The sequence below is a fragment of the Emydura macquarii genome, unplaced genomic scaffold (assembly GCF_026122565.2).
Source record: "Emydura macquarii macquarii isolate MOO-44397 ecotype Brisbane River unplaced genomic scaffold, CSIRO-AGI_Emac_v2 contig_1253, whole genome shotgun sequence".
NCBI lineage: Eukaryota > Metazoa > Chordata > Testudines > Chelidae > Emydura > Emydura macquarii.
The window spans coordinates 51,972,055-51,996,192 of record NW_027131390.1 but is presented as its reverse complement, the minus strand read 5'-3'; the positions used below and the strand labels follow the sequence as shown (position 1 = coordinate 51,996,192).

General features: G+C 41.3%; 1 protein-coding gene and 1 long non-coding RNA gene across 2 annotated transcripts in view; one reads left to right on the top strand and one right to left on the bottom strand.

Moving 5' to 3' along the window:
• Positions 1-24,138, top strand: part of LOC137153437 (uncharacterized) — a 63,712-nt gene that overhangs the window by 21,995 nt on the left and 17,579 nt on the right. The gene's annotated exons all lie outside the window — the stretch shown is intronic.
• The window catches only part of KLF7 (KLF transcription factor 7), a 63,445-nt gene continuing 56,810 nt past the window's right edge, over positions 17,504-24,138 (bottom strand). Inside the window, exon 5 of the mRNA XM_067548766.1 lies at positions 17,504-18,748. Within this exon, the coding sequence (XP_067404867.1) occupies positions 18,697-18,748 (52 nt within the window). The 3' untranslated portion in view covers positions 17,504-18,696. The remainder of the gene's footprint in view (positions 18,749-24,138) is intronic.

Here is a 24,138-nt window from a genome sequence, read left to right as displayed (position 1 = left end):
AGCATGTGAGCACCTCATGTTTTAAGGTATTTATCTTCATGACACCTCTGTGAGGTAAGAGAGTGCTATTATCCCAATTTTACAGGTGGGGAATTGAGGCAGCTGACTTGCTTAAGGTCATATAGGAAGTCCTGGCATAGCAGAAAATTTAATCTAACTCATAAACCTAGATTAATATAACAACTACTGGACCATCCTTCTTCACTGGTAGCAAGTAGGATTGGGGTGGGAGAATGAGACAGGAAACAAAGCTAGAGATGGTGTTGCCTCTCTTAACATCTTCCAGGGCAACGTTTTGGTGCTGTGACATTGCACAATGAGGCCATGATGTTGCATGAATTCATAAGATTTTGATCTGTACTATCCTATATATGTTAAAGGATAGGTGGCAGCCTCAAGGGAGGGGTAAAGTGATATAGGGACTTGCACAACCACTTCACCAGGCTGAATCTAGACTAGGATGGCAGTGACCACCTGTAAACTATCTGATAGCTGATTTGTGTCGTACCATACATAAACTGATTGGTAACTCCAATCTGTTTCTTAGACCTTGTCTGTGCTTGCCTATACTCATGGCAGCATGTAGAGTACTGTAGCCTGTAGCTAAATGTGAAAGTCAGATAGCATCTACGCTCTCTGTGGTGTGTAGCTACACATGGTAGTGAAAGGCTCTGGCGGGGGAAGGCAGAGTAGAAAAGCTATGGCAGCTTCCTGCTGACAGAGCCTTTCACTGCTAGCAAGGAAAGGCTCTGGCAGAGGGGAGGTAGTGGGGAAAGGCTCTGGCAATGAGTAGGCAGTGCAACATTACACTGCTAAAAATAGCAGTGTGGTCATTAGAGGTACTGCTTGAGAATGTAGACAGCCATGTTGGGTACACATCCTAGAGCTCAGGTGTGTAGGGCACTCTTCTCTACCCACCAAAGCAATGCCTCACCATCTACACCGCCCTTCATATCTGTGCTAGCTGGGTATCCAGTGTACGTACTTTACACACCACCAAAAGAGTAAACAGTACCCTTAATGGACATGTATCTACTTTCACAACTGGCAATGCTTAGCACGACAGTCAAAGCAGCAAAGCCAAGGACTGAATAGAAATGGAGATTAAATTCTCCTTTCAATCCTAGAGGAGGTTACTCTGGATCAGGGTTGAGGCACAGGAGTGGTGAAGTATCAGAAAGGTTCTGTTTTCTGGACAGGCATCTAGCATTTTCACCAGCAATAAATTTTCACACACACACACACACAAAAGCCTTCACAAGAGGGAGGATGAGAGGGCAACAGGCAACGCGTTCTTCAGTTGGAGCAATGAGTTCTCTGTGATTATTTACAAGATCTCTTCAGAAAAACCAAACAGAAATTATTGAAATCACTCCTCAAAAACAGTGTCAGAGGCTGCTATGTAAACAATGAATAGCGTTGTAATGCATGTTTTAAATACTTTTGAATTGGACTAGTTAGTGAGAGGTGCCTTTCCCAACCTGCACTGTCAAACACAATCCACACACCATGTAGACTCCAGACTTACCCCTTCCTGGAATTTGGATTTGTTAACACAGAAATTAACGATAACAAACAGCTCAAAACTTCTTTCCAGATGTGGTTGCTCCTAGAGCCCCTCTCAACTGCTCAGCCCTCACCCTAGATCATCTTGTTCTACCAAGTCATTTCCACCTTCCTTATATTCGAGCAGGTGAAGTGTCTCAGACAAATATTGCCAGCTTGTGGCTTTGGCTGCTAGATACATGAAGTTGTTAAATATGAGGGGAATGATTCCGTACAGCTGAGTATGAGCACACAAATGTAGGAGGGAATGGGAAACTGAGGCAATGAAAGATTAAGTGACTTGCCAAAGGTCACACAGGACATCTGTGGCAAAGCTAGGAATTTAATTCAGGTCTCCAGAGTCCTAGTCCACTCTTTCCATGAAACTCGGCTAAGGTCTCACTGTCTTTAATCTGTGCATGATCTTTTTTCTTTAATTTTCGCTTCATTCCTCTCTCTGGTCAAACACCTGCAAAAATTCCTGAAGCTACTGGTGTCAGAGCTGTGTCTGTTTCTCTTTCTAGAGTGAACAGTGTTGAAAGCCTGCTGGACAACCTTTTTTGACAAAAAACATATATGCAATTTACTTGTAGTTGTTGACTTCTTTTAATCTATTCATACCAGCTTCCTCCTGATTCCTTTTCCAACTGGAAATTAAGCCCTTTAGAGGGGGGTGGCCAAAACCCTTTTGACACACAGACTTGCTGCCAGTGATTACTGATTAATTAGGGGTATTTTCTCCCCTTGGTACCTGCATCATATAATTCCTACTAACTTCAAAGGAAGGACAGCCCCCTTAGGCCAACTGAACAGCAACTGCCCTGGGGCTGCTTCTGTCTCTTAACAACATAATACTCTGCCATCGGATGTTTTGTTTGCCTGCCCATTGTAGTTGCCCCACTCTTTCCCACACTTCCGTCTGGATCTCTTTCCTCTGCTTGTTAACTCAAAGCATAACAAGCAGCAAGACAAAGGAGGAGGCGATTCCAAGCCTGTCTGCTGCAGTCCGGCACAGCTACCTTATAGCAGGCTGCACATATATGGACACCAGAGCAGCATTGCTGAGTATTGTGCAAGGCTGTATCAGGAACATTGATAGGTCACTTTGAACCCTGAGGCTACAGGTATTAGGGTAACACCTGCTCATTGTGGCTCAATTCCCCCCCAATCCCTTGTGTGCTCCTTTACATGCAGTGATCACTGTTAAAAGGCCAACTATTGTTTCCAATTCTAAGAATAATGGCAAAACTGTGGCAGCTCTGCTGCTGCCCTGTAGTCTGTGTCTGCGAACGCTGGCCTTTGCAGTAGTGACTACTGTCATTGGTATGTCAGGCTGTGTTGTTGGATATACCAGCTCTGTCCATTGTAAAATGCTGGCTTCGCAGTGTGGAATGTCAGCAAGGCAAAGATGGTCTCTCTTCTTGTCGAGCAGAAACCAGCAGCTTAAGGGGTTGATAACAATTACGGCCGAGAAGCATATTTCCAACTGCAGCATTTTTATAATTATTTAGTAACCAACCCTGTGAGAGACACTCGGGACTCAGCAACAAGCACAGCTGGCTTTGCAGCTAAAACAGACCACAAGAAACTGAGAAGGTAGAGAAGGTCATCGATAGGGAGAGAACTGGAGGATTTTCACATTCTGTGAAGAGATTGGCCTAATGTGTTTCCTGCTGAGTTTCCCCTTTACCATGACAGCTCTGGCTTCCTCTGCAGTGACTTCCATTTGGTTAAAAAAGGGTTCAAACTTTTGCCAGAACCAGCCAGCACAATTGGGGCCAGCTCCTGCATTTCAAGTGACAGAGTGTTGGTTGTACAAGAGATGCAGAATCAGGTTGAGTCTTGGGGTCTATCATGTAGTCATTTCCCTCCACCCTCAAGTTCAGTAGCTTTCCTGCTGGAGGAAGAGTGACTTGTGGTTAAGGCGTTGACCTGCCCCTTATGAGACTGGGTTTGATTCCCAGTTCTGCTCCAGACTTCCTGTGTGGTGTTGGGCAAGTCGTTCAATCTCTGAGGCCCAGATCCTCAAAGAGTCTGAGGGATTATTCTGCTCAGCATTGCCACACCTAACCCATAGGCAGCCTTCTGCCTTGTGGAATCTTCAGCAGGTGCCCAGGCTCCCCACATATTATGTGGGGAGAATAAGGTGCCCTAGAAAGGGAGCCTCATAAGCCAGAAAGCTGAGGGGGGAGTTGCCTGAGGTGATTAGGACTGAAGTGCTGAGGAGAGGAGTGAGGAGAGGCACCTCAGGAGCTGACCTTGGGTGCCCAGTGATGGGCCAGAGATAAGCGCCTGCCTTTACTTGATACCTTTCTCAATCTCGCCTTGAGTTTTCCTGTCTCCCAATGGTCTTTTGCGTGTGTGATGTGCTGCTGCTCTCACTCCCCCCGACCTTCGGCCTGTATCTGGCCCTCCTGCTGCTGGGTCTGACAGGCCTTATGCATGCTCTGAGCATGCCTATAAGATCAGGCCCTGCAGGCAAGATAGGTGTTCCCCCGCTTAGTTTGAGAATCCCGCCTCAGGGCTCAGAGTTGCTTATTAGCTATGGGGGCAGTATCAGGGTTTAGAAGCCTTTGTAGATGCCGACCAGCAGAAAGTTTCAGGCCTCCAGAAGGTTAGGTATCATGAGGGGCAGTTTTGAAAATGTCACGGGGGGCCTAAATGGTGGCAGATGGGTGCCTAAATCCATTTCAGGATCTGGGCCTTGACAACTCAGTTCCCTGCTTGTGAAATGGGGGTGATAATACTTCCCACCTCTTCTCTCTTGTTTTTTGAGGGGTGGGATTTAGTATTTTTGTTTCCTCTGCTTAGCACAGGCCTTGTTGTGTGAGGTGCTATAATATGATGCCCTTAACTGGGGGAATTCTGATTGATATTGAGTCAGGAACATACAAAAGTCCTTCCAACAGTTGTGAAGGAAGTGGAAGCAAATGAGCCCTCTCTCTTAATCACTGCCTGACTCTGTGCTGAGCTTCCTGACCCCTCTTCCTGCCCTTACTCTCCAAGAATCACAGGAAATTAGGCTTCTAATGTGGAAAAAACCCCAGCACTTAGCAAAGAAAATTGTAAACATTTCCACCCAGGAGAGGCAATGCTCTGAGAAAACAATTACATTTATAGGGAAGGGATCTCTGAGCAATAAAATAATTTAACTCCCTACACTGAGCTCTCGTTATTTTTGGAATAAAGGAAAGTGTGTTCACTTCAGTATGGATAGAGAGAGAGGAATGTTGAGGAGGAGAGGAGAGAGATTGACAGTTGTATCACAAATACCACACAGGAGCAAGAATGGTCCAGTGAATAAAACACAAGACGGATACTCGGGTTCACTTTCTGACTCAGTCATGGGTTTCCTGTATGATCTTGAACAGTTCACTTAATCTACGCTGTGCCTCAATTCCTCATTTTATAGAGGGGGTTGATACTTCCCTCCCTGAAATGGAGGCTGAGGATAAAGTCCAATCGTGACTGTGAGGTAATTAGGTACTATGATGGTGAGGAGGGCCATATAAATACATAGCTGGATAGTGTAGCAAGATCATGAGTCCCACTAGCGAAGTTCCTTCTGATTTTATGTCTAATTACTCAGGCACTTAGAAGAACTCACCATTCATTAATGGTCCATTGATACAGTGCGCATAGGCTGTAAATCTGCCTCTCCTTCATTCATTGTAGGTCAAAGCAGCTAAAAATCTTCCGCTTCACCTGACGCACGCACATGCGCACGCACACGCTCTCTCTTTGGCTCCTGTCACACTGACTCATCAATGCATTGTCACCTTCATGTAGCTGTGGAGACTGTGTCTTGGTCACTGTGCTCATTGTTTCTTGTGCTCCCTGTAAGTAGAGTCCCTTAAATTTAAAGGAAACAACCTATTGAAGAGGTCAGGCAGAAGTACCAACCTGTTCCTTCTCCAAGCAAGAAGGCCAGGTTCTGGTGATGTGTGTGACCCGTCTCATGCCCAGGGTAGCCAACTGATAATGCCAAGGTCAGGGCAGGCTGCAAACGGAGAGCAGATTCTCTCTGCACTAGTGGATGGCATTGACGCCAGACTTCCCAACCAGCCATAAACTGCACTTCTGAATCCCCACAGAAGCCAGTATACACAGCCCCCTTTTACTGTATTTCAGCATGACACCCCCAACGTGAGACTGGTGTAGAAAGGAGTAATCAGAGCTCCTGAATACACCCCAAGGGCCCCCCTTATTCAGACAGCATGACAATGTGTAAACCTGAAATTCACTCAATGGCAGGAAGGGATGAGCCACTTCAAAGCGAGACTGAGATGAATTTGAGAGACCAGGTGGATGAGGTAATATCTCTTAGTAGACCAACTTCTGTTGGGGAGAGAAACAAGCTTTCGAGCCCCACAGAGCTCTTCTTCAGGTCTCAAAAGCGCGGTGTAGTTCAAAAGCTTGTCTTTCTCACCAACAGAAGTTGGTCCACTAAGAGATATTACCTCACCCACCTGGTCTCTCTAATATTCCAAGACCTGTATGGGTAGCTACAAATATGAATTTGAGAAACATTTAGAAGGCCAGATGTAGAAAAGCAAAGCATTATAATCTATTCACCCTAGGATATGGTGATGACCAGATGATTGGAGCTTTAAGTGTGTTTGATGGAGTTGTCTGGGAGCTACCACCTTGAATTTATATGGAAAAGTAAAAGGAACCCTTCCTTTCCTTCTCTCCAACAGCCCACAGTGAGCTGAATCTGGGTTATATTCCAGCAGCACTGTTCATAAACATTTTCCACAATGCTATGCTTTGTTGCTCTGATTACTAGAACTGCTTTATCTTCCTCTTTCCAGATTAGCTCAGCTACAGCAGATCTCTTCCTGTGTCCTCAGCTAACCATATCATTGCTGGGTCAGAGGAAGGCATTGGAGAGAAATTTGTATTTGGCTTTTCAGAGATAGTCTGTTACTCAGTTATTGAGTACAAATTAATTATTTTGTTCACTCAGATAATATTCTGTTATTCCTTTTTGCTAAGATTTTTATTCCCACCTCTGCTCCAGCCTTCTACTTCCTAGGATAAGTGGAGCTTTTTGCAGAATAGGAAGATGCCTATTTTCAGAACTCCTTCCTGAGCTTCCAAAAATATTTTTACACCTCAGTTTTGAAATAGCTCTCCATTTAGCACCACCCTCCATCCCCCATTACAATAGTATCTGAACATCTTGCAGTCTTTAATATATCTATCCTCACAACATCTTGTGAGGTAGGGCAGTGCTATTATCCCCATTTTACAGAAGGGAAACTGAGGTACACAGAGGCTTAAGTGATTTTCTAAGTTCCCGAAGGAAGTTGGGGGATGGGAGAGGAGAGAAAGAAAGGGAGCAAGAAACTGAATCTTAGTCTACTGACTCCCAGGCTTCTACTCTAATCACTGGGCCTTACCTCCCTTCGAGTATGTACTCTGCACTGGACTATCATTCAGTTTAGTAAGGAATGGGCTAAAATCACTATACCTCATTCTTTTCCTGCTTACACCAGTTTTGTACCACTGTAACTCTACTGACTTAAAGGGCTTGACCCTAATTTACCCCAGGGTGGACGACAGGAGAATCATGTCACCGAATGTAGGCCCCGTCATGAAGGAAATTTTCATCAATCTACTTGTTTCCTAATTATTTCTCTCGGAACCACTGGATAGTAAGGTGGGGATGTATCATGAATACCTAAGTATACTAGTAATGTTCAGAAACTTCATAACAAGACCCAGACCAGATTAAATCTGTCTGGTTTGGGCTTTCAGCCTGAAGTCAATGCTCTGCACTGCTTTGGGAACATGGGCTGAGTTTGCGGCTACTCCTCTCTGCTTCTCAGGGCAGGAAGGGATTTACAGTTTGAGATAGTTTCACCTGAAACCCAGGTGAAATTCAGCAGTTTCTGATGAGTTTTTCATCAACTTTTGAGTGCATTTGGGGAAAGAAAAAATAAACCCTGGGGAGCTGTCAATCCACATGATACAAAAAGTTAATTAGACCCTACAACCTGCACCTCTATAATTTGGACACTAATCAACCAATGTAAGCAATAAAAGAATTTGAATCCACTCAGTTGGAGGCCAAGGAAGTATCTTCAAAAATAGGAAATGTCCTACGTGGTTTGAGGCAAAAGTGCATTATCAGGAAACGAAGCAAATTGGCAAACCCTTGCCCTAGTGAGCCTCTGTGACTCACAGCTTTGATGACTCTAGTTGCCTCCCTAATCTGTGGTGAAGACCTGGTCTACACTTACCTGGAGATTCGGCGGCAGTCGACAGGAGTTATGCAAACTACACAGAGTAGCTTGCGTAACTCACGTCGACTGCTCTGCTTCCCTTCTGTGCACTGTCTACACTGTGCTGTGCCGACGGGAACAGCGTTCCTGTCGATGCAGCATTACACTACATGAGGGGGTGGTTTACCAGCATCGACCAGTGTCGACTTCCTGATCAACTGAGCGGGTCTACACTGACCGCTCAATCGATCCAGAAACATCGATCTGGTGGTGGCAAATTTGCCGCCGTCAGTGTAGACATGGCCGAAGACACATGCCCCAATGCTGGGTCAGTGGACATGACTTCAGAAAGAACTGACTTAACTCAGCAGTGTGGAGGGCCTTTGGAAAGACAGAGAAATTTGGTCAAATTTTCGTTGAAGTGTTTTTGGTTTTTGGTTTTTTTATCTTGAATAATCATTTTTGCCAACTTTAAGTTCAATATTTATTTTTAAAACAATTCAAAATATTTCAAAACAAAATGTTTTGGTGGGAAAGCCTCCCTACCGGAAAAAGGTAGAGAAAATGGGGGGAAAGAAACTCACTTTAATTTTTTACAGTTTCTTCATGTTTTCTTTTGCAAAACTATCTATTTTTTTAATGAGATCTAATTTCTGTCTAGAAAACAAATGTAAGCTGGCAGCCTTCTCTGGCACTTTGTACTGTCCACCATATAGCTTTATGCTATTGGAGTCATAGCTAGGAAGAAGCTGAGTTCATTCAGGAGATGATTGGTTCCCTTTCCCCTGAAGGAGAGGGCCAGCTTTACCAGTTCTGGTCTCACCACACCCTATTCCAGCTGATGTGCCTTGGAGGAGTATTTGGAGGGAGTGTATCACTTCTAATCTGAGTGAGAAATCAGGGGGGGACTATCCCCAGCATCAATGGATGCAGATTTTTGTTTTAAATGGAGAGAATGCAGTACCAGTACTTGCCCCTCTGCAGGAGGAACACTGGCACCAGCAGTGGAAGCTATCCAGGAGGTTGTTCTCTTTCTGCTAGTTGAGCAGTTTGAGGAGGAAGATGTTTCTTTATATGATCAGCTTTCCTGGCCTTAAGCCCAGGGAACTGTGTGCTGGCTATTCTTGCAGACTAAGTATGTAGCTGTTTCTAAGAGGAAATTAAATAGGATGATAACATAAAGGGACAGGATTTTCTGAAAGTTCCTAGAGAACAAAATTATTAAAATACACCAAAGGTTTTAGCAATGACGGTTACACCCACTTACCCCAAAGCTTCTGTGGTATCCATGGCGGGAGAGAGGTAAAGGATTTGGGTATAAGGTTTGTACGAAAGATGCTATTAAATGTTTATTATATGGTTATAATACCATATATTTTAGAAATTTGAAATATGTACATCGATATAATTATAGCCACATAATACAAGTATTTTCACTTGTAATAAATGGACATGTTTTTCAGCCTTGTGTGTTTGTAGCATGATAAATTGACTATTTCACACATGACTATTTCACACATGACTATTTCACTATTGTCTATTTCACTATTTCACACATGACTATTTCACTATAGTCACACATGACTATTTCACACATGACTATTTCACACATACTGTAAGACAAAATGTTTCATTAAAATACAGTGGCTTTTTTTGTTTTAAAGCAACATCAGGTTTACTATTTGATCAGCGCAACACTTAAACGAGTATTGCATTCGTTGTTGGCACAAGTGTAATTAATAATATACTCCCAGATAGGAGTATAAACCATTAAACATGCAGCATTGATCTGTGTAATTATACTGACTACCCACCCAATTAGAACCATTATTTTCTAACCTATGCAGGATTTTCAGAAGTGCTCAGTACTGGCCTACTCTTCTTCCATGAAAGTCATTGGGAGTTTCACCATTGACCTAAATAGGAAAAAAGAGTTAAATCAGTGTTGCGTGCTTATGAAGTTCCCACCTAAAATGCTTCTTTTTCACAAGTCTCATAAGTTTATGTGGAACTTTAAAATGACAGTTTTTCTCTTATCAAAAACACAAAGGACCCACCATGTTTATGTTTCACCAGAAGCCCTTATTAAATATGGTTTATAATACAGTGCTCATTCAATAGTTACCACCAGGAAGAATTGGAAATAATGTGGTTACCCTCTTTAGTCTTCCACCACATACCACTGTAGTGGACTTACCTCAGTTTTATATCAATATAACTGAGATCAAAACGAAGCCATGGATGTACTACCCGCATCTGGAGCCCAATTATGATTTCATAGAAGTCAATGGGAGTTGTTCACGTGCAACTGACTGGATGATCAGATCTCTGGTGTCTAACGCTAATAGTGTTATTAGCAATTCTCCGGGGTAGTGAGCCATGCTGTCCCAGGGAGGAAAAACAGAGAGATTGCATCATAGGGGCCTAAGCAGCCCATCAGATGAGTGCATGCGATTCCCAATGAAGCAGGTGGGGTTGCATATACTCTTCTGCTAGCATAAACCTAAAGAGTTTCAAGATAGATTTTTAAGAAGTTGATCTCTTTATTTTATACTAATAATTATGTATATTGCCAATCCAAGTACTTGATTTGTTGGTATGGTCAGGTACTTGGACATCCAAGTGAACTAAATTGTACCTGCAATTTTGCAGCCACAAAAAACAGGAAATTAAGTGAGGGCTGAGATGTAAATTTTGCTCTACAATACCTTGAGAGGGAGTGTGGTCCAGAGAGAGGAGCCTAGGACTGGGCATCAGGAGACCTCAGTGCTTGCCCCACCTCTGCTACTGAACTGTTCAACCTTTAGCAAGTCACTTAATCTCTTTGTGACTCTGACCCCCTTGTAAAAGGGGCTCATAATATTTTACTCACCTTTAAGAAGTGTGTTGACTGCTCTAGATGAAAAGTGCTATGCAATGCTGTACGTTATTTATATAAAATACTATGGGCCAGATCCTCAGCTGGTGTCAATTGGCATAGCTCCAGCAGAGTGATGGTGATCTGCACCAGCTGAGGTTCTGGAACATTTTTAATTAAGGGAATATCTTTAATGTGCATCTTCCAAAACAGGCATGTGTGTAAGTGATGTTCAGCAAGTCTAAAATAAAAACAAATCAGATAATTTAGCTCCTGATCCTCACTTAAATGGGATCACTCATATACTTTAAGGCTGCCATAAAAAATACGGAGAAAAATTGTTCTCTCATGCTGCAGAAGGCAGGACAAGAGGCAATAGGTTCAAACTACAGCACAGCAGATTTAGATTAAATCTCAGGAAAAACTTCCTAACTGTAAGAACAGCAGGACAATGGAACAGAAGGCCTAAGGAAGTTGTGGAATTGCTTTCGCTGGAGGTTTTCAAAAGAGGCTGGATAGCCATCTGTCTTGGATGGTTTAGACACAACAAATCCTGCATTTTGGCAGGAGGTTAGACTAGATGACCTTTGCAGTTTTTTCTAACCCTATAGTTCTATGAAAGTGTTTTCAGTTTTAAGGCCTTATTATTTGAAGAGGTTTCATTCACAGAAGTTATCAGAGAAATAACATTCAGAACACACTGACCATTTTCAGGCCAAACACATTCTACTGTTTATTACACATATTACATTCTTAAATAAAAATGCGTCACATAACATTTTTGCATAGATATCTTACAATATACCAATTTAAAAAAGAATTATGAAACAGACCAGTAACAAAAATAAATTTTTCTTCATTAATAATTTTGTAACATTAACATACCACCATCATATAATACAAATAATATTTTTTAAATCTTAAGACTTTTTGTACAGCAAAAAAACTGACAAAGTAATATATTTATATATATATATATATATATATATATTTATAAAAAGCTTAAAAAAAATAAAATGTCAAAAAAAGGCAGAACTGAGGGCTACAAGATTGAGTACTTCTGCTATATATTAGAAATACCAGAGGAGGCCTGAGAGAATGTGACCGAGGGCATTTCCAAATGCACTTGTTAGACACATCTGGCAAAAGAAAAATTATAGTGCAAAACAAACGTCCTTCAAACTATGTTGTTTGTGGGATTTTTTTGTTTTGTTTTGTTTCCATTGGGGAGTGCTCATGCTTTTGTTTGTTAAAGGAAAGGTGGATATAGTGGAAAGCAAGAAAGAGCTTAAACAATGGGGGTGCAGGGGACAAAGTGCTATAAAAAAATATCTTGGCCTTATTTTTTTTCCCTGTTTAAAGGAGCAGAAATACTAAGACCTTGTTTTACGTGAGAAAAGTTACTATCTACTGGATAGATTTTTAAAAATCAGTCTAGTTAAACTGGAGCCAGCTCCCAATATAATGCTCCTAAAATAGCGTGGCTTCAGTGTAGGTTAATTAGTCAAGTTACCAATGCAAACCAACCGACTTACGTTCACTTAGCCTTTGCATATGTGGTGGCTTTTCCATCAGTTTAATTAGATTGACTTAAGAAAACTGGTGCAACTTGTCAGGTAGAGACAAGGTCCCAGTAACAAAGTAGTGTTTAAACCAGTGTTTCAAGCTACTCTGAAGGCCTGTCGAGTGCATGTTCTAAACTACAGGAGAGATGGTTAAAATATAAATTAAGGATCAACTCTCCCGCTAGCAGGCTTTTCAGGGACTGTGTGTTGGTTTTTATTTTTCCCTACAGTCCAAAGATAAAGGCTAAAAGTGTCACCTATCTCCATTCTCTTTCACTCTCTGTATAGTCTGCACCCTTTTTCCACCCCCCCACCCTTAGTTTGCAGCTTACTAGCTCACGGTACACAGCAACATATATATCCCAGCACAGTTGAAAACTTCCTATTTAAGCCCACACTATTTCTAAAATGCATTGGCAACAGTAAGCATCTTCTCCAAACCAAAAGCAATAGGCACAATTGGCTACCACACTGAAAATGTCAGTAGCTCAATTTCTCCTTCCATGTAGGTGTGTGCTGTATATACATGCCCAGAAAGATAGGGTAAAATCTGTTTTCTGGCAGTATACAGAAGTTGGAAGCAAAACACTTAAAGTCAATGTTTCATTTTGAAAATTACAAACAATCCCACTTCAATTTTTACATTAAAAATGCCATTAATAAGTATTAAGGAAAATAAAAAACAAAACAAAACTTGTTTGAAAACACCTGCTTCTGAATGTTTTCGGTTAGGTAAATCCACTTTTGAGGGGGTACAGAAGGCAGCTGGTCACATTTATTAATATAACTGACCTCTTTCTCAAAAAAGGGAGAAAAGTTCCACTACATAAGAGAGACTTTAGTTTCTGTGGACCAATTCCTGCAGTTCTTACGTAGGCAAAACTTGCATTGAGATGTTGTGACTGAGTAAGATTGCAGAATTTGTCCCTGTTATTAATACAGCACTTAGATGATTAACTGCATTAGCTTGATCATGAAATCATTCTGAAGGACTAAAAATAATGCTAGTAAGAGAAGGCAAGACTCTTCTATCAATGGTTGTAAAATCTGATGAAGAAGAGGATTTTTGTGTTTTGTTTTTCAAGCCAATACTGAATAGAGTTATTTTCACGTTCTTTTTAAAGTATGTGATCTACCAGAAACCAGCAAAATTTATTTTAAAGGAGTGTTTGGGTTAGAGGTTTTGCCCACAAATATGAAGCTTAAAAAAACAAAATCATACTGCACGAGGATGCCAGATGTGTTGGGGCATAAATAAAAGCATGATTACAAACCCTTGAGCCACTGGCAGTTGGCCTTGTGAAAGTGAAATTATTTACAAAACTTTTTTCTCTTAGAAAAAAGGGAACCATTAAGTAAGCTTGATTTGTTTCTTATATCACAAACACCAGTTATGATCTCTTCGGTACATAGAGAAGCAAAGATCCCAACAGCTTAAATAGGAGGGGCAACCTTTATATTGAAAAATGCTAAAGAAACCAAAATGCCCCAAACTGGGAAACAATGAGAGAGAGAGCCTCTGAGTTTGCAAATTGTGATCAGGTCATAAAGAAAGTGCATTCAGTCACTCTAGCCACCATATTCATCTAGTGTCTCAATTTTAGGCAAGACATCAAAGGATAGTTGTTGCTTTTAGCTTAAATTGAACAGAGTCCTGAAAGCAATGAACGGAGTCCCCCTTTTACATTCCAATTTACCCTCCTTTCCCATATTTGGTCAGTGATTTCAGGGTATCAATAAAATGGTGATTGCCTTTAAAAAAAAAAATCAGATTCCAATGAAGCCTGCTGCCAATGAGAAGAAAAATCATATTCTAATGTGCACATTCACAGTGATGTAAATTACGTTAGATCTAAAGTAATTTAATTCCAGTGTGTCTGGCAAGGACCCAAGACATAGTGACAGGCCATATGGTATAATAATGTCTGCTGACAGAGTCATACTAGGACTTTCATAACTTTTCTTTTCCAAGATTTCTCTCCTAACAGAAAAGTCATATAGAATTTAATAAGGAGGAAACCAATAGAGGTCTGTGGAACATCTATAGGTCTGATTCTATGTTCTGTTACACCAGTAGAATGGACTGAAGAATCAACCCCACAAAGTGAAATCCTGGCACCAGTGAAGTCAAGGGGAGTCTTGACATGGAATTTAATGGGGGCTAGGTTTTCATTCATGGAATTGAATAGCAAATGATATTCTTTTGTTTTCTAACCACTCTATAGAGAGGATATAATTCTCTAGGGCAGCAGATAGATAGAATGCTGGCCACTAGAGTAAAGCATCTTTGGGGTAATGGCCTGGAGCATCTGATAGGCGGCTCTCACTCGAATTGCTGGAATTGTCTGGCATTTTGTTTTATATATATATATATATATATATATACACACACTTTTTGGGAATTGTGTTTATCACAAAAGAGGGGACAAAAAGCATATTGAAGTGTGGGCCTACTCTGAAAAGTGACTAAAAATATGACATTGTGGACCTCCATGCTTGATATGGAAACAGTGAGAGACAACAGGTGTGCTTAGGATACAGATAAAAAAGATGACACCTGAGAAAGAAAGAACCCGAACTTGCATGCCAGATCACAAACAGAGTTATGAGAGAAACTGTTTTTACACATACACAAGATAATCTGATATGGAATCACTGAAACAAAAAATAAAACCTCAATGAAAATTTAACTCACTTTTTGAAGCAGAACCCTATGAAGATGCACATTCTGCTCTGTTACACTTGTGTAAATCCAGAATAACTTCAGTACCTCAGTATCCTAATATATGAAGTGTGTTGTGCTTGCTCTTCTCCAAACTAATGCTATATCACTATTCAGAGCAACTCATATTTGCCTCCTATTTGTTGTTTCTTCACCAGTTTGTAAGCATCAGTTTTTTCAAGGATTGTGTCTCCATTTGTTCCCACAACACAGTTTTCCCAGTGATCTTGGAAGCCATGTATGGTCATTTTATATGGCTTTTATTCTGTAAATGGGCATGAATTCAACCTGAAGGGAAACAGGCTAAACTTTTCCCTTTAAGGCTCTTTTGAAAGCTGCTAGATAACTTGGTTCTCAACTACAGCTCTTCAATGAAAAACCCATTATGGTTTGAATCCCAGAGCAGCTTAGCCCTTTCCCATTTTTCTTGGGTCCCAGGTAGACTGTTACTTAGTGATTCTTTACAATGTGGATGAAGTGAATGCAGCTGTAGCAGAAAGACCTGGGCTAAGACTTTCAAAAGCGGCTAGTGATTTTGCATGCCTCCGGTGCTGAGCACTCTACTTTAAATACCATAAAAGGGGCCTGGTTTGTTAATAGAGTGCAGAGCTCCACTGAATGAAAATCAGACCCATTTAAGGTGTCTTAAATTGGGCACTCAAAATCCCTAGTCACTTTTGAAAAATCTTAACCATGACTAAACTGTTTGCTTTACCCACTGTCCTCCACAGTATTAGAGCTAGCACTTTCTGCTATTAAATGATTGACACAGTGCATTGATCTGAGACACAATGTACGCAGATTACAACTGTCTATGAAAAATATCAACGATGGTCCTGAAACCCAAAATTTCTCTTTCAAAGTTAGAGGCCCGTTACAGACAGGGACCAACTGATAAATCCAGATCTTGCTTTGGATTCTGAATCCATTTCCTATGGTTTTGGGGTGTTTTGATCCAGGATTTTGATTCTGGCCTACATGTAGAAACAAGAGTTTCTAAATATTTCATACATTTTTTATGGTTATCAAAAGAGCCCTTGTTCTTGTTCTTGTTCCACTATATTTTAATTGAGATGTCAAGAAGACCACAAGTGACAACAGGAAGCAAATAATTTCTCTTTTCAATGTTTTCCCCTTTTTAAAAATAGAGCCTTGTACTAAAATTGCTTTAATATTGAAGTCTTCTAGACTATTAGTAGCATTTCTAGAGGCAGGAGTATGTAGGGCTCTGAAGAGAATATTTATGCAGGCTCATAGCCAATGAATATTGTAATGGCAGGTATATCTGCACATACTGTAGGATGCTATGGGAATAAAATTTTAGGGTTTTTTATAGTTTTATCTAACGCACTGAATGGATTCTCTATAGTTTCACGCAGCTGAGGTTCAGGTGTCCTCAAGCTCCCGAGAGACATCCTGATAAGATGCTCCACAAATACAAGTTGGTTTGTAGGGCCCTCAGAACCCAGTTGGACTCCTGGACGGAATGGACATAAGTATGCAAATACGGTAGAGAACTACAAGATTGTCAGCAAGCAGTGCTCCAGTAATTTTGTTTTAATAGTACGGTTAGTTTTAAATCTTTGGACTAAAATTCAATTTTCTCTTACTTTTTTCACTGTTACATCATTGCCCCCCAAAAGATGGTTAGATTTTGGTTCATATCTCATGCTATATGAGCCAAATATCATATTCCCCCCACCAAAGTGTCCAATTGACAGTCAGTGTTTGTAAAAACTGTGAGCAAATCAACAACTTTCAGGTAGATTCAATCTCTGACTGGAATAAAGGTTGCGCAAGAGCTGAGAATGCAAGTACCAATGATTCCAGTGCTCTTATGTTTTACAGCTATTGATTTTTTTTTAAGAGTTCAGTTTTGCATCCCAAAAAGTCATTTAACAGTCAATGAGTCAAAACAGTCAAAGAGGGCAGTTGGCTAGTACAATATAAAAAAGCAGCAACCATTTGTGGACCACATGCCATTTTGTTCCATTTCTAGACATGTCTTGTAGGGAGGGTCCCAGAATATACAAAATATACAACCTGTTCTAATGACCACCCCACCTGCTTGCATAGGCCATTTTATATGGTCCTAGAGGCAGTCTTTGGAGTCAGGGCCAGTGCCAACTTGCTATAAATGCAAGTTTTGTGTCTATATATTACTTTTTGTTTTGTTTTTTTTTAAACAAGAAATTTAGTTCACTTTGAGCCAAAATAGTCAAATTATCTACAGGATTCAAGGGTGTGTGTGAGGTTTCCATTGATCCTTGATGATACAGACTGAAGGTCGAATTGGACCCATGCTACAAATACTTTAGACTGATCGCTTGGAAAATCCTCAGTGCTGTGCACAAAAGCCAACCCTTTATCACCCTTTAAATATTCTTACATTTTTTTTCATAGGAGTGGGCTATACCATCACCTTGATGAATGGGAAAGGAGGACTGTGATCTTTTCTTTAAAAGATTAATTCTGAATGAAGCCACTTTATTTGAAAGAGGGTCTCACTTTCCTACTCTGGGACTGGAGTAGTATTTTTGGCTTTTTTTTTTTTTTTTTTGGGGGGAGGGGGGTAAGATGTTTCCCCAAAAGTTAGGTTTAGAAAAGAAATGTTTGCAGGTTCCCTTTCGACAAATAAAAGTCAATGTTTTAAACTGGTCAATAGAATAACAAGAACACGCAACACAATTTGTCAATCGCTAAGGATTGTAGCCAACATGCTCACATGGTGCTGAAGGTAATCTACAGTCATGCCTGACTGCCCAGTCCAAGACAGGTAAGCAGGTGAAGAAAAGGAATTCTGAAGATCACTTGTTCATGGAGAAAAGATAAAATGTTTAAAGCTTCCACATGAGCTTTACAAGTTTTCATTAGACAAACAAGAAGTCCAACCTATGGCAATAAGGTGATGCCTATAGAGATATAACATGGTGTTTCTCAGGGACTCTTCCTTTGGCCGCTTTTCAGTCATGCCAGCAGCTTCCATAGTCCCTACTAGTGCATAGGGTATGCAACAGCCAAAAAAATTAACAGAAAAAAGTCCATGAAGTCTACATAAACTCAGGCCAAACAGATGATGTATGTGTCAAAGGTGTCACTCCACAGTCAACTGCCATTAAGGCCATTGGTATAGACTTAAAAGGATCTTAATAGCTCAGTTTTAGGAAGAACCAAAATCAAGACAGATCAAAGTGTCTGTGAGAAGTTTGACGTGTCAAGCGTTAGGAATTCTCAGACAAAGAACAAATGAACCAAGAGGTTAATTTGGCTACCAAATTGGGATTTGGTTTTCTAGGTCATTATCCCCCTCCCCCTCTATTTAAAAAGAAAAGTTAGTGCTACAAATATGCAACTTCAAGATGACATATTCTCCTATCAAGTTGCATTGAGAAGCGAGTTAAATAAGCCCCTCCTATTGCTGTCCACCTGCAAAGAAGCTTCTTCCATTTACTTTGATTTCCATTGGCAATAGCAGGAAACGAATCCAAGAGTGATGAAGTACTGTAAGCAATTGTTCTATCTTACTGACTTCACTTTTGCCCCATTTCCTCTCCTGCATCATCTTCCATCCAGCTGGGGCAAGGCATAAAGAACAGATGTATGTATTTAAGTATAGTTGAGTGCATGACGGTGTGAGTGCGTGGTCTGTGAACAGAGGTTCACATATCATCAAGTTCTCTTCTTCTGCAAGGCAGCAGGATATAATTGAGTTCCACCCTTCATGCCATGTCTTTTAGCTCAGCTGACATGTATGCCATGCTGACTGATTTTAGGTACTTAGATGTGTCTCTTCATGTGGAGGGCAAGATGGTCAGATCTGGAAAAACATCTGCAAAAGAAACAAAACCAGAAATAAATAAGGATTTAACAAAACAAGCCTTTCTGCATCATGTACAAGACCATGTACAAGGCCTCCTCCGTCATGTACAAGACCAATGTTTATCCAGATTTACAGCAGTTCCCTGGAATATGCCATGTGTGGTCACAAAGCCCAGTGACTTCGACTCCACCATTGAAGATGAGCAGCAATGCTGGCTCTCCAATGAGTAGACTATTCTTCCCTTACTCCAACCCCACCAGATTAATACTGTCAGAAATTGGGGAATGGGCAAGCTAACTCATTAACTAAGTAGCTGTAGTAATAAAATTAAATAATTTTGCATATTATATAAGGTTATATTTTTCAAGTGCTCCGTACCCTCATATCATCTAAAGACCTCAGCATACATTTGGACACCAAAATAAGGGGCCATATTTGGGGACTGAGCTGCTTATTTTGATAGCTAAATGGAAGCAGAGCTCTTTAGAAAACCTGGCCCAGCCTTCTGTCTGAGAATGAGTGCTAGACAGATATTGATGAAGATCATCTCACAACATCCCTGAGAGGAAGAGAGGTATTATCCCCATTTTATAAATGAGGCCACTGAGGCACAGTGGGATAAGGACTTTGCTTGCGGTCCCACAAGAAGTCTGGCAATCCCAGCAACAGAACTCAGGTATGTCGGTTTCCAGTTCTGGGCATTATCCCGAAGGCCATCCTATCTCTGTTCCACCCCTGCTCAGCAAAACATTTTGGCACTTGTACAAATGCAGATGGATATTAATGCTTATGAAAGGTTCTCAGAATAGCCCTAGATAATGAAAATCTCTTCCTAGTCACAACATTAACACAATGCTTTGCTCCACCAAAGTGTCTTCACTTTGATTGAAGTTCTGATGACAATGGGCAGTTCTTTCTTCATGGCCACTCAATCCTTGACCCTTCTGCTAATATTTCCAGCAAGGAAGAGAGAACATTAGTGCCAGATATGATATGCACCCACTAGGAATTGGACTGAGAGCAGTAACTCATTTCACACATGCCACCCAAATGCCACTGGAGGTGCATATACTATATACAAAGCAGACTTAGGCCAAGATTTTCAGAAGTGCCGAGTGATATCTTTTTAAAGAGGCCTGCTCTTCAGAGGGCAGGTGCTCACCGCTTTCTGAAAAATAAGGCCCCTTTAAGACGTTTCAGGTTGGGCACTTATATTCTGAGATGCCCCAAATCACTTGGAACTTTTGAAAATCTTGGCCTTCATTCTTGTCACCCTAACCTTGTAAGACACTTGTGAAGTTATGTTTAGTAGCAATAAAAAGAATCCACCACAAACTGCATTTGCTACTTGTTGCCGGGACTCCTTGTTCTTCGTGATCTTAGCTCAGTGTACATTGTGGCAGGGCACTTCCAGAACTAACCAGTCTGTGATGCTTTGAAAATCCATCCTCTGCCACAAAAGGCTATATTACAAAATAAACACTGATACACGCTTAAAAAAAAATAAGCTTGTTGCTAGAATTTGTAGCATGCACACATAGATTTATGATGAGTAAATTATGATAAAAGCAATTATTGTATTGTCTTCATTTCTCAGTAAGAAGCAGGTAAATTAATTTAATCATTGTTTTAAAAAATGCTTAAAGAAAAACGTGGAAAAACTGGTCTCACAGCACTGTGAATATGAGGCAAAGAAAGAATCCTAAATATGAGAGGGAAAAGACCTGGTAGTTCACTTAGTTTGTCCTTTTGCCATTATTGTCTGTGTGTCTATTACTACTTATCATATTTGCTCACCCCCGCATATAAATATTCGTAAGAGCAGAAAATCTGCAAGAAGACAACCTTCACATACATGGTCAGATCCTCAGTTGATGTAAATCAGCATAGCTCCAGTGTAATCAGTGGACCTGAGGATCTGGTCCATGCTTCTTTACAAAGCAGAGTAGGAAAAATTTACAAAGAACAATTTAGAATGGTATGGAGTTGGAGTCCTGCATTCCTTTAAGTTCCAGAGTGAAGAATGTGCATTAAACTGAGAGAGAGAGAGAGACGTCTTACAATGGATAGTGAGATTCTAATACAGAAGGCTCACCACACTTAGTATTTTCCAGCTGCAGGTACCAAATATGTCCTTGGATAGCTATCCCTCTCATCAGGATAACCTGAGATATTATGGCTGCCAAAACAAGAAGAATAGGTGCCAGGAAGACAGGCACCAGCTGGCATTTTAGACTATGACTAACCACAAGACCACCACCCTACCACTACTACTCCTCTCAGATGCCTGCTAATAACCAGAGGCAATGCTGATCAAAAGTCTGCTGCGTCATTGACATGGCAAGATTTGTTAATGTTAATAACAAAACCAAAATTTTATTCCATATCAGTAACCTCATGTTCAGCTCCGATATATTTTTATACCTAATAAAATGATGCATTAGTAATCCTGCAGGCTCTTTCCTGGCTGGTAATTCAGTTAGCTTCATCTAGTTTGGAGGCTTCTAGAGGTGGAGACATAGCTTCAACTGGGGGGGAAAAAAGTACCCACAAAACTTTACAGCTAAATCCTATTATCAAAAAGCCCAAAACAGATCTGCAGCTGTTAAGTTGCTGAGATCCAGCCACATTTTCCCTTCTTAGAACTGATACTGGCAGTGGAGTTGACCCAGAAAGGGGAGTTGTCCTCAACAGATTCACAGATTGGGATCTCTGAGGGAAAACCCAGTGGATCCCTGGTCTTCCATGAGACAGGTCACTGTCTCCACAACTTTTCTAGCTCTACAGCATTGCTGCATGTTGTACCCAGGCCCAGCTCTCACAACCCCCAGGATGCAGAAAGGCTGCATGTATCTGTGTTATCCCCAGCAGGGACAGCTTGCAGTGCTTAAAAGTGTCCTCATTCCTGATAGTCTTGCATGGGACATAAACCGCCTGCTTCCCAATACTCCCCCTATTGCCTGCTCCCAAAGATAGTGCTGGGTTTCATCTTCACAGCTGTGGAGAGGAGGCCGATGGGATGGGAAGAGGACATAATGTTCAGCCGCCTTCTTCCTCTGCACAGATCTTCCCCAGTGGGATTTGGTTTTCTTCACAATCTACCCACCCCTCCAGCTGTGGGGAGGCGAGTGTATGGCGCTCAGCTGGCAGTCGGGACACCAATATATATTAAAATAGCATCAGATGTTTTTTAATCCATGTTTCCCTCAGCTGAGCCAGGTGACAATTGTGGCCGTTGCTCCGTCCCTTGCTGACCCAGGTGTTCCGAGCGTATGTAAAATCGCCCCTTGTTCTGAAAAGCATCTTGACTAACTCTTCGGGAATATGGCTAACCAGCATGTTCACAGTGCCTCAGCTGCACTGGGGCCACTGTCGTCTCCTTTTGTGCCCCTTTAGCTCCCTCTGCTTCCTCACCGGCTGCTCCCAAATCACACACACCACTCGCACTACATATGCTGCTACTCAGACGGGTGGTAGTTTGCCAACGAAAACTAACCATACAACCTGAGTGCTGTAAGATGGGATGGAGGGGTGGGGGGGGGTGCAAACTAGACACTTCACTTTAAAGGATCCTGTTTCTTCCAGAAGGAAGTCAGCAGTTTCATGACTTTCGTGACAAAGAGAGCTGGGTTTACACACCCAAGACCTAAGGTCTGATACAAAACCCACTGAAATCATTGGTCTTGGATCGTGCCCTAAATGCCTATTTACACCAAAGACTCTATGCCTAGAAATTCAGTGCTTTGAAAAGAAGCTACCAACACTGTTTGAAATAGAGACAAAGAGAACGTGTGTGTGCGCGCACGCACTTGGGCAGGGAGAAAACAAAGTGACAGAGTTCTAGCTTCCTGTTCCCCAACTTCCTTTTCTAACTAAAATTTAGAACACCTGCATCTATCTATCTATTGTTTGTCTTTAAAATTGCCCTCTAAGCTGATAGCATGAATACCAGGTTGCAATCCAAAAGGCCAGTTGTATAAACCCACATCCCTGAGAGAGGAGTTTTTAAGGAAATCGCTGATAGATCATGTACATAAACACTCCCTCCCTGGTGGTTCAATCACCATTTTCATGCTTTGATTTCCAAAGTATTTGCCTTCACCTCTGAAGTGCAGCTGGTCTACACTACATTGATGCCGCTGAAAAGATGTACCTAAAGGCTACTTAAAGCTCAGAAAACTAGGGTGTTTATTGTAGGCAATGACCCTTCTGTCATTTAGTAGAGGAGGAAAAGGAAGAGGTTAAAAAGAAGTCTAAGAAGCAGCAGTACGGAGATGGAGAAATGGGATTCTCACTATCTAGAATCTTAATTCAGGAAAGCACCTGTTTAACTTGATGCATGTGCTTAAATGCCTGGACTGAAATGCTTGATGCACGTGCTTAAATGCCTGGACTGAAATACGTGCTTAAGTGAATGCCTGAATCAAGGCCTGGAGCGGGGGGACGGGGGATGAGGAAGGGAGGCGAGCACATCTGTGAAGAGGAAGAGAAAAGAAAGAAAGTGTGAAGTCAAAACAGGTAGAGTTAAGTAAAGGAACCATCGCTCTGAACCACTTTGTGCAGAGTGAGCTTCCCTAACCAGACCGTAGTGAAAGAGTGGTGGGAAATGGTTTGATGGACACATCACATCACATATGATCAGTTTAAGTTGGTGAATATTTTTTACCTATCCATAGATTTGATCAAACAGGAGGAAAATTTGACAATTAAGGGAACAAATTCATTGAATAAAACAGCATGATGGTGGCTGCTATAGAAAAAACTTGGATAAGAAGAGCAGTATTATTCTTCCAGCTCGACATGTAACCAAGTTTGACTAAGGGAGATTGTAGAGTTAGTAGTAAGTGGTGAGATCACCTTGGATCTGAGTGCTCACAATGTTGTCTTTTTGCAACAGAAACCAAAAAGGGGGCATGGGGGTTGTTTTTTTATTTTGGACATGCGGTGGAGGGGGCGGGGGGACTTGGCTGGTTCTTAAAGAGCAAAGACAAGCAGAAAGCAGCCTTTTACAATGAAAATAAAGAACGTCAATGCTTTTCTACTTCCTAGAGATGCTTATAAAAAGGCAAGACTACTGAAGTCTGTGCTTGGTTTATCCTTTATCATTCTGCTTGGCTGGGGGTGTGGGGGAAAGAAGGGGGAGAGGAAGATGAGGATCTTGGAAAGACAGGATGTTCAAATGATCAAATTTCCTTCCCATCAAAGGATGGGTCCCCTGTTTATGTTCTGTGTATCCTTTTTCTATGCATGTTCTTGGCCCATCTGGTGTGCCCGGAAGCTTTATAAACTCTATATTGTATTATAAACCATTTTCTTATCGTAACAGAGAACTTCAGTGCGGCATTAAAAAGATGGGTAATTTTCTTAAGCCTCTTTTAAAAATATATATAAATGGGATT